Genomic DNA, 12,397 nt, shown 5'->3' on the forward strand with positions numbered 1-12,397 from the left:
CAGGAGGGGGCATGAGGAATTGAGGAAGAGGCAGTACCCTAGCTAGGAGTTGCTTATCATTTTGTGACTTTTGAAACACTGACGGCTTCAGCTTGTTCATGTCTTTGTTTAATGTCTGTTGGCGATGATTAGTATTTCCGCCCTTTCTTCTTGGATTTTGTATACGTTAGTGGCGATGTAGTTTCCGCCTTTGTTGATTTAGTTTGTATGAACTAAAGATGACTTAACCGTTTATATGCATTGTGTTATTCAGGAAATTGTGAATCAGGTTAAGTTATCATTCGATAACGATAAGTTGATTTTCCGCATTTGAGTTACTTAAAGTGATGTCCCGGAAAATGAAGGTTTTAAAAGGAAACAATTTTATACATCCCCATTTCAAAAAAATAAATTTACCCATTTTTCCGCAATGTTTTTAGAAGTATTTTTCGGGGCGTTACACATAAGATCTTTAAGGTCAAGTGTTCGATTCCTGAGAATAAAGTTGTTGGGGAGTAGTCATGAACCCTGAAATGGATTAGTTGCTTACCCAAAAAGGTGAAGGAATACTCTTAGTAATATCAAAAAATGACCAATGAAAGTATTCCCTATTCGGATTTACTTTGGTGAGAAATGCTATATAATACGCGGGTAACTTATACGAATATAGATTGAAATAGGAACAAAGAAAACTACAAAATCTATGAATTATGAAACATACCGCTAAATAAAAACATGCGTCAAAATTATGAAAAGATTATCTATGAATGTTTTATTCTTTATAAAAATATTGCATATTAATTATAATATGAGTATATATTTTATTCCTTTTACCTTATTAAACTATTTTATCATTCAAACAATGATATGATTGAATTCATGAATACAATTTTGTATATGCATGCATTTAGTCTAAAAAACAAAAAGGTGATAAGATGTAATATAAACTTGATTGTGTTTGCCAATTCATTAAATTGACATGCCTTTTAAATAGGTCATGGACAACTCATTCAAATACTTATATGCATTTTTTATGAAAGAATGCATAAAATAAATGTCAAAATTCCATTAGATGAGATAAGGTTTTTGGGTGAAAGATTTACATTTTATTCCATGTTAATATGTTTTAAGAATCTATAAATCCAAAAGTTATTTCAATGCAGCCAAAAAGAATGTCATTCAAGTTTGCAATACCAAACACAAAGTGTAAGACTAAAACCTTCACCATTAAATGCCTATAAATTGAGAACCCCTTCACTCCATTTCATGTGTCACTCATACGCTCTCAACACTTCTCCATCGTTAATCTACTTTCATCTCTTTCATTTTCACAGAGCTATATCTAACTCTAACTCAAGGAGGAACATGGGTCGTCAAAAGATTGAGATGAAAAAGATAACCAAAGAGAGCAACCTTCAAGTCACATTCACCAAATGTCGCAATGGGCTTTTCAAAAAAGCCAATGAGCTTTGCACTCTTTGTGATGCACCAGTTGCCCTCATTGTCTTCTCTCCTGCAAACAAGCTTTTCTCTTTTGGTGAACCTGGTGTTGATGCTGTCATAGACCGCTATCTCATGAGGGACCAACCTCAAAACTTGGAGAACATGCATTTTCTAGAGGCTCACCAAAATGCTAATGTCCAGGAGCTGAATGAAAAGATTAGTCGTATCAATGAAGCTCTTGAGAGTGAGAAGAAATACAGTGAAGAGCTGGCTAAGCAAAGGAAAAAGGCACAAGAACAGTTCTGGTGGGCTGCTCCTATTGAGGAGATGAATGGAGACCAACTTGATCAATTCAAGATGGCTCTTGAGCATCTGAAGAAGAATATGCTTGGTGTTGTTGAAAGGCAGAATATTGTTGATGTTGCTGATGCTGATGTTGATGTTGATCCTGCTACTGCTATTCCACCTCCTCATTTTTTTACTGGTGGCCCATCTTCTTCAAACAACCCTTTGCAGCCACCAGCTCAACAATTTCTCGGTGTATCCACCATCACCACCACCACCACATATGCTTCAGAATAACCCTACCTTCAACAATAATAATAACATGGGAGGATATGGACCTGTAGGCGGATTCTTTTGATCCACTTTCTCCAAATCCATCCTACAATATGCCCTATTTTTGTTTCCAAACTTTTTAGTATTTCTAGTTCCATCTTTACCAGTTTCATAGTTGGGACTTAGGACTAGTAAGAGTTTGGATTTTCATTTTGTAGTTTGTCTTGTGATCTTATGGCATGTCGATAATAATTTGCATTGTTTTGCTGTTCTGCAAGTATTATTAAATAATGGGCATATTTCTTATTTATATTTCTAGATCTCTTTGAATACTACAAATTATGATAACATATTTAGGGCTTTGAAATTATAAATTATAGTACCAATTTAAATTTATTTATTTAGATATATGAAAGAGTCGTGTAGAATCATAAGTAAAAATTATGGTTGAGTTGACCTTAAAAATTATGAATTGAAAAAAAAAACAGAGACACTGATCATGAAGTTTCTTGTTTCATTTAATTTAAGTAGAATTCATTAAAATTTTGGGTTGATATGCGAAAAGGACTACGTTCAACTATTAGGAGTTTCATTGTTATTATGACATTGAAAGAGTACAAAACCACAAGTAAGGGATTGAAGATCATCTGTCTCAACTTGGTGTTCTTAACCCTGTCATGCCCACTTATATCTAGACATATAGAATAAATATATTACTTTTGTAAAATAATATTAAAATATAATGTTATTTTTTTTATTTGTTGACAAACATTGATTGATGCGGGATAGAAATACATAAAGTTTAAGGGGCAAAGAATCTCATTCCGAAGTAAGGCATCACATCTTGAACCAAAACTGAAGTAGTTCCAATGACATTAATTTTTCACTTATAAATTCTCTCATTCATCTCCTTAAATCTAATGTTTAACTTCACACTTAGATATAGGAAGTGTTCTGATACTTTTAGTTTTGATAGCTTCAAGCTGTCAAAGCAAAAATTTCATGTGACTCTCAGTGAAGGATTTATATTTTTTTATAAGAGTTGTGGATTCTATTAGGTGGAGAAAGTATGCATATCCAAGTTTTTAAGATATTGTATTACTATCTATCTATTAAGTTAGCGTTTTAAAGGGATTTCCATGACTTACTGTAATTGAGATTACAATATTATTGTGGTTTTGAGAGTTTTAACATAACTTCAATTATAATTGCATTATATTAATCATTTTTTGCTTTATTTTTTTACAATTATAGTAAAAGTAATATACTCTGAATCGCAATTTAAAATACCAATTTAAGTTGTTGTGTAATAAATACAATTTTAGATGATTGTAAATTGCTTAACACTTACCACGGATGGGATCCTCTATCCTAAGATCCATGTCTCACTCATAGCCCATCCAATCAGAACTTGTCACGTCGTTTAAAAATGTACAAGTTAAATTATCTTCAATAAACAAAATGCTAACGCCTGTAACATTTTACTACTTTCTCTTCTTTCATTTTTTTAACCTCTAAGGATACTGAACTTTCTCAAACTCTCTTTCATAGACTTCGACTCCTCTAACATCACCCAGTTCCGAACGACAGCCATGTCATTGGAACCATTGATATGGGCTCGGGTGGGAGAGAAAAAGAACGACAACTGGAGGTTATCTTGAAGTGACCTTGGGCTAGGGAAGGCTGAGACACCAACATTGTGTTGGAACCGAGTGAGAGGATTAAGATCTAGAGGAGTCTGTGGCAGTAGATGAACAAGATCAAATGTTGCATTGTTGAAGTTGTTGGCTGAGATTATGGAGAAACAAGACACATGCTCTCTTTGAGCAACGGTGGTGCTGTCATAGGAGTAGCCATCACCGTCATTGAATGTAGCAGTGTTGCTGGTGGTGTAAGGAGAAGAGTCCAGCAGTGGTAGAAGGTAAATGGAAGAAGGTGAATCGGATTCGAAGCCTAGGCTAATGCTGGCAGATGAGGTGCTAACTCTAGTCTTCTTGGAACTATTGGTGGTGGTGGCAGACACAGTGGAGCCACCACTAGTGTTGTTCTTCTCGAACACACGGAATATCACCCATTCATCTTATTCATTAAAGAAAAATAAAACCATTTAACTTTAATCAATCAGTAAAAAATAAAAAATGGACCCACCATATATAACATGAAGAGAGATACTCCTTTCAATCTTTGTCACAGGCTCATGTTATTTGATGATGAAGATGAAGAGGTTTTACGGTAACAGTCACTGAGGAAGATGAAAGGATGTTAACAATGTTAGTTTTAAAATTGTTAAAATACAAAATGATGTGTCATTTTAAATTATATTGCTAAATATAATTGGTGGGGACATGATTTGACACAGGGTGTTTGGATAGGTGATCCTTATCCCACTTACCAAGATCAAGATGTTACGTATGTAGGGATAAGAGGGTATGATTGATTCATTAGTTTGAATGCAGAATATAACTCCATATTTATAAATATTTGAATTACAAATAAACTATGAGATAAAACTAAGTATATATACTCTACACTAATATATAAAGCCAAAACTTCTTTAATATCAATACTAAAATATAAAGACAAAACATCTTTGGTAATTGTCCGTGGTGTATTTTTTATTTTTCCAAATTTACCATGAATTAAAACAAATATTATACTATTTTCAACTTCATGTTATTAATTGAACACATCCCATGAAAAATGAGTGAATTCAATAACTCGACGATTTCTCCACATCATAAGAAAACAACATATTATTATTAAAAAATGTTTTTCCATCCCATTGTACTTCTAATTTTATATTCATCAACCGAAGAAACAGATTTCTCAACTACAACTCTACAATAACATACTTTTCCTTGAGTTTTTGTTGTATTGTTCTGTGTTCTCTGTCACTTTGCCAGCAAAAACTATACATTAGTATTTGTTCTATTATTACTGGATATTTGTTAGAGATAATGAACGATCACTTCTTTTTAAAATACAGGTGGAACCACTACTTCATTTACGTAGGTGGGTACTTGTTAAGGATACAAAACAAAAGCATTAAAATGAATGACATATTTCAGGAATTACCATAATCAAGCATTCAAAATGAATAATGTATTAGGATATTCCTTATCAATTAATCATTGTAACTAACTAGAGAAAATCAAGGAATAATGAATGCAACAATCAAAACCAATATGTAATGTATTCTATATATTGTACTATTGTTCTAAATGAAAATAATAAGAAAATGTATATTCCATATTCTTATATGGTATAAGATTCCAAATATACTCCACGCGATCCTCTATGGCTGCAAGCGGCATTAAGCTTTCTCCTTTTTCACGTGGAGCACAAATCTCCATCAAGTTATCTACCTCTAACTTCTTTGTTTGGAGACGACAAGTCATGTAGTTACTTGCATGCATGAAATGCATTGGCTATATTAATGGCACCACTTCTCCCCAATATGAGTTCAATACTACAAATGGCCAGAAAACCTCAAATGCAACCTATGAAGATGGGTTTGCAAATAATCAACTAATAGTCAGTTTCCTCCCCACCTCCATAAATGAGAGTGACAATGTTGCATTCTCCTCTTGTGACACTACTCACCATCTATGGTTGGCTATTGAAGCCAAATATGCAAATCAATCACGAGCTCATATGATATCCCTAAAAAACTAGTTGTAGAAAAGTCACAAGTGCTCTCAAACTGTGACTGAATTATTGTTTCAGATCAAGCGTGTTGTTGATGAACTAGTAGTCTTAGATGCCAAAATCTCTAACGATGATATTACTCTCTACATTTTCCATGGCTTGGGATCAGAATATCGCGACATTATTGCCTCCATTCACACAAGAGAATGTTCCTTCAACTTTGAAGAACTACATAGCCACCTAATTGCTCATGAAGAATTTCTACAAAAAAGAAGATATATCACCACACATTGTTGTCCCAACAACAAATTTTCATCAAAAAATGGACCACGAAATTATTGTGGACACAACACCTATCCTCATGGAGGTCGTCATAGATCTATCCAGAATATGCATTCATCATCATTAGAGTCATCCAATCCAAACCAGTCATTTCAACGCCACCACAACAGCCCACATAATCACAATTTTAATTGGCCCCATTATCAAGGACCATCCAGAAATCAAAGACACTGCATTCCTCATGAAAATCGTCCTCCTCCATGTTGCCAATTTTATGGTTTTCCAGGACACATTGCCAAATATTGCTCACATCTTCTGCAATCAAGTCCTACTGCCAATTATGCTACTGCAAATTCAAATTGGATTCTTGATAGTGGAGCAAATCATCATATCACACAATACTTGAACAACTTAAGTCTTCACTCCAACTATGAAGGGTCTGCCTCAGTTACAATCGAAGACGGCTCAAGTTTAGCCATTTATCACATGGGTTCTGCACATATCTCAACTCCATCTATTATTTTTAATCTTAATTATGAACTTTGTGTTCCAAAAGCAAGCCACTATTTAATTTTAGTTACAAAATTTTGTCAACAAAACATTGTTTATGTTAAATTTCACCCTTTCTCTTTTTATGTGAAGGATCTCAAGACAGAGGCAACGTTGATGTGCGATTCAACTAATGGTGACCTATACACCATCCAACCTTCACACCCAACACTCCAACCAACCTTCAGGCATCACAGTATCATAACAACTTCTGGCATGCTCGGTTAGACTATTCTTCTCCTAAGACACTACATCAAACTCTCAAGACCTTCATCCCTTCCAGTTCTCAACTTTTAGCACTACTTATACTTCATGTCTCTTAAACAAAAGTCACAAATTACCATTTCATGAGTCATCCATAAAAATTACTACTCCATTTGAATTAATTTTTTCTGATGTATGAGACCTTCTCCAATAACTTCTGTCTATAGATATCACTACTATCTTATTGTTGTTGATCACTTCACCTTTTATACTTGGTTATATCTATTAAAAAAATGGAAGTTGTCACAAATTTTCCTCAATCTCAAAAAACTATTGAAATATATTTTACATTCAAGATTAAATCTATTTACACTAATGGAGGGACATAATATATTAAATTAAAATCACATTTTTCTACACATGGTATTTCTCACTTCATCTCTCCACCATACACCCCCGAGCACATTGGCATAGCTCAAGGCAATCACATACCCAATATTACTGCTTTGCCTTTCAAACATTTATATATCCCATTAACAGAATGTCTACACCCATCTTGGTATCCAAACACCTTTTTATCACCTACACAATAAACCTTCATCTTATAAAAATTTAAAGGTTTTTGGGTGTCTCTATTATCCCTGGTTACGTCCATATGCCACAAACAGTTATTCCCATGTAGTACATCATACGTCTTCTTGAGTTACTCTATACAATATCATTCATATACTTGTCTCAATCAAGGCACTCAAAAGATACACATATATTGTCATGTTAATTTTGTTGAAGATCAATTCCCTTTCTCACATATATTGGCTCCCACTACCACAACCTAATATCTCACCCTACTCAAAACTATCATCTGAATCATGAACTGTAAATCTCATTACATTACCTACTCACATAATCAACCAAACCAAATCTCTTATTCCTAATATTTTGCCCCATCCACATCGACCAATAATAAATGATCCCATGCCACTCCCCACTCCCACCAAACTAGCACACAAAACAACATTAACAACTCCACTTCACCTCCATCCAATGAACCCATACGCCTTGACATGAATATCCTACAACAAGAAAGTCAACCCTCAACTACAATAATACCACATAACACACCGCCAATGAAATGCAAGTCAACAACATCGTCTGAGTCCTCGAGACCATCTCCCGGTCCATGCGAAACATACATAAACCTAACAAAAAGTTATTGTTGGTCACAAAGCATCCTCTCCCATCATCACATTAGCCCACATGTCTCTCAGAAGCAATGGCATCTCCTAAATGGCGTGTCGTCATGGCTGCAGAGTTTAATACATTGATATAACAATCAAGCAATAAACAAGTACATCTTAAAACTAGCTTATATGTGTTTCCATTAAAGACTTGGGCTCCATTCATTTTTTATGGGCGTTGAAGTGATTCCTACCATGCAAGGATTGTTTCTTAGTTAACATAAATACATTCATGCTTACCCACATGAAGATGGCAGATGCAAAGATTGTCCATTCCCCAATGTCCACCTCTTCTCTACTTACTTGCTATGATGGCTCTAGTCTAGAAAGTAGTACAGAATACAGAATCATTATAGGAGCTCTCCAATATTTATCCATAACAAGGCTAGATATAACATACACTGTAAATAAATTAGCATAATTCATGCAACATCTATCCTCTATACACTCTGCAACCTTGAAAAGACTTCTCATGTGTCTCAAAGCTACAACTTTTCATGGCCTCCACTTGAAGCGCTCCCCTTCTCGCACCCTGATTCGGTTGGAAATCGAGATGATTATAGTTCCACATCTACGCATATTACATTTTATGGTGGTAATCTTATTTCTTGGAAATCTTTCAAACAAAAAGCTATTGCACGACCATCCACTGAAGCTGAATATCGAGCTCTTGCATCCTCATCCGCAAAAGTTCTTTGGTTGTCATCCCTAATTTCTAAACTACATACCAATTTAACCATTATTCCTACCATTTACTGTGATAATATGGGAGCTACTTACCTCACAATCAGTCAGGTCTTCCACAGTTGCATGAAACACATTGCCATAGATATTCAGTTTGTCCGAGATCATGTTCATAATGAGATCCTGTTCATAATAACAAAATATGAGTCCAACATGTTTCCATTAAATATCAACTCGCAGATTGTCTCACAAAACCATTGTCCAAACTGCAGCACCAAGATCTCCGCTTCAAAATAGGTGTATCTAATCGTACCCTTATCTTATGGGGCATGTTAAGGATACAAAATCAAAGCATTAAAAGGAATGAAATATTTTAGGAATTACCAAAATTAAACATTCAAAATGAGCAATGTATTAGGATATTCTTTATCAATTAATATTTGTATCTCACTAGAGAAAATGGAGGAATATTGAATACAACAATCAAAACTAATATGTCATGCAAACTATATATTATACTATAGCACTACAAGAAAATAATAAGAACAAATATATTCCATATTCTTATAGTACTAGTCATAATATGAAACCTTTTTGGTTCCCCATTTTTAAAAAATTAAACATCTCTTTTGCTTTCATGTAACATTGAGAGGAAGAGGTGAATGAAGGAATTTATGCAGCAAGTGTATTTGGTGAAATGCTTCACTCACTATATTTGGAGAGTATAAGACAATTAAACAAATATGAGTTCCCTTCTAAATTCTGAGGCCATCTTCATTAACTAATTCAATTTCACTTCTAGATTCGTAATATAAATCGACAACAAATCAATTTTGCATGGGATTCTTTCATCACCATTTAGGCAGTTCAGATGATTATCAACTCAACCTAATATCACAATTATTAATAAGATGACATAATGCAATGCATGCCTCTGTTCTATGACAAGCACATTGGTTTGATTTTTATGTTCCACTTATTAGAAATGTTTTCTTTAAGAGTTTCTATCTTTTGTGCTTCATATGATCATATTATTGTCTATTTCCTCCTCCATTACAGGGTATGGTAAGAATAACAATGAGAAAAAAATATATTGTTGGTTGTTGCATATGTCATTAAGTTTTATTATTTCCTGTAACATATACAAAGCTTTAATTTGATTTTTTGGTGTTTTTATTTTTTCAGAGTCTAGTATTATTTTTGTTGAGCTTCTGATATTTTTTGTTTGGGTAAGATACAAATTCGAAATATTATATTAAATAAATGTATCGTTTTAGGTGAGGCACAAAGTTCAATGCTACTTATGTACAGTTAGATAATCAAAGTTATCATCTTAAATGAATATAAAAGCTTTAATTTTTGTTGGTTATTGTTTTTGTTGAGCTGTTGTTTATTTTTGGTTAAGATTGGATACAAATTTGAAGTAATATATACGTCTTCTCTCTAATATGTTATTTCAAAAATCATGTAGTAGATTGATAATTATTGATATGAATTGTAAATGCAACTACATTTATCGAAGAAAAAAGTTGTCATTTAATTGTTTAAAGAAAAGAACTTTTCGAACTAAGTTCGTTTTTATCACTCACTTCTAATTATGTGCTTATGTAGGAAGTGCTCCTTTTATGGCTATGATATGTCTTTCATAGCTATAATTGTTGAGGGTATCTATGATGAACATTGTTGATGAGATTTATGATTCAATTATATTGAATAATTATTGAGGGAATCTATGATTCAATTGTGTTGATTAGTGATTGTTCATGGCGTCTATGACCCAATTGATTTGATTCTTAATGAGATATTAGGATCTATTGATTGGTCTAGGTAGGGTAAATGAACTCTTAGTAGCATGAAGACATGCTTATTTTCTGGAAATGGAGTAAGACATTTCATACAAATCGGGGGCGTTGAATGAGGGGTAGACACCTCTAGCAGGCATGTTGTGTGCAAACTTTAAATCATGGACTGAGAGTTCAAGACAATTAATGTCACATATTCAAATTGAATGTGATATTATTTTTGTGTGACTTATCTTCTAATTGATATTGTATAAGTTATAATTTGTCAATTACGTAATCAGATGCTATATTGTGATTATTAATCCTTATTACTATTATTTATGGATATTTTTCATACTCGTGATAGCTATGAATATCATAGTTTCAAAGTTTCTAAAATAGTGTTGCTGTGATTTTTATCTCACTATACTCAGTTTTTTTTATATTTCTAGGTGAGATGTCTAAGGAGTTTGAGTTTAAACTATGAAGATCACGATCATGCACCTAAATTACTTAGAAATTGGTTTTTAATGTATAAGTTATTTTATGAGATATGTGATGAGTTCAAGATGACTTATGAACTATATTCTACCATTTTTAATATATATTTTTAATATTCAATGAAATTAAAGAGGTGAACTTTTTGAAGGAGATTATTAATGATTCGATAACTTTTAAGCTTCCGCATAATAGTAATAATAATAATATTATTATTATTATTTTATTTTGTTATGAAAATTAGAGTGTTTAAATTAAGTGGCTCTTTTCAAATAATTTTCTCCTTTAAATATTAAGTCATGCTTTTACTTTGCAGATAACATAATGCAAGAATTCAATCTAAAAGAAAAGGGAAGAACAACTACATAGTCTTCAAAATGATTGGTAATGATGTTAATTCAAGAATTTCTTGCATTCACTAAAAACATTGATGCTTAAGAAACACAATCTCATAACCTGTAATTTACCTATTGAAATTATTGATTTTTTACAATTCATTTTTTCACTACAGTAAGGTCGTGACCTTAATCTTCATACATCTGTTATTCAACCAATGTCCCCAATTTCTTGAAATACAAAATGGTAATATCCAACTTCTTGAAATACAAAATGGTAATATCCAATTTCTTGAAATACAAAATGGTAATATCCAATTTCTTGGAATGCACTAATTGTATAACACTTTTACGGTTATGTTGTTAGGCACAATCATTCTCAACAGTATTGACACCTGAACCATTTGCATACAACAAATTGAAAGCTTTGACAAACTTATGTATCTAACATGAGTGACATAAATGAAATGTGTATACTACTATCCTAAACCCATTACTATACCATATATCGTAATTAATAACGATCATCCAACAATGCAATTTTGAATGACATTGTTGAAAATGAGGTGGAAGAACATCCACAACGCATACTAAAGCAAGCATTGTCAATATGGGTAACTTCAACAACATATTCTTGAAACAACATTGTTGAACATCAGTGACGCTAGCGCTGACTTGAATGAGTTATGTTTAACAGTGTATGTGATAGGAAGCGTTGTTAATGTACTTCTATTCCACATCGTAGCTTTCAATATGCGCTATTGAAGATGACATAGTGATGAACAATATATTACACACTATTAATAACCTTAATTTAGCATGATTGATGATTCTTGGTGCCTAATGGACTTTGTTTCACATGGTTTAATGTTTTAGACTTTATTGGACTAATATTCCTAAAATGAGTTAATTTGAGATTATTTAGCCTGATTAATTCTATTATCATTTTCAGATCATATTTGGCATCAATGACATTTTGGGTATTATGGAAGTGGATGTTAGGTATCAGTGGTTACAATACACCTAGAAGGGGGAAGGGGGTTGAATAGGTGTACCGGTTAGAATAGCCGCTTTTCAAAACTCAACACTTAATGCTGAATCACCCCTAATTAATCGATCACAGGATGAAGATAATCGATTAACAGAACAATCTTAATCGATTAACAGAACAGGGATAATCGATTAACGCAACAGTTTT

At 33.1% G+C, this 12,397-nt stretch overlaps 1 protein-coding gene across 1 annotated transcript; it reads left to right on the forward strand.

The window, feature by feature from the left end:
• Positions 1,246-2,004, forward strand: LOC109361840 (agamous-like MADS-box protein AGL62). The gene has a single exon (XM_019607374.1). The coding sequence runs from the start codon at positions 1,246-1,248 to the stop codon at positions 2,002-2,004; it is 759 nt and encodes a 252-aa protein (XP_019462919.1).

This window comes from Lupinus angustifolius, chromosome LG12 (genome assembly GCF_001865875.1).
Source record: "Lupinus angustifolius cultivar Tanjil chromosome LG12, LupAngTanjil_v1.0, whole genome shotgun sequence".
In the NCBI taxonomy this organism is placed as follows: Eukaryota; Viridiplantae; Streptophyta; class Magnoliopsida; order Fabales; family Fabaceae; genus Lupinus; species Lupinus angustifolius.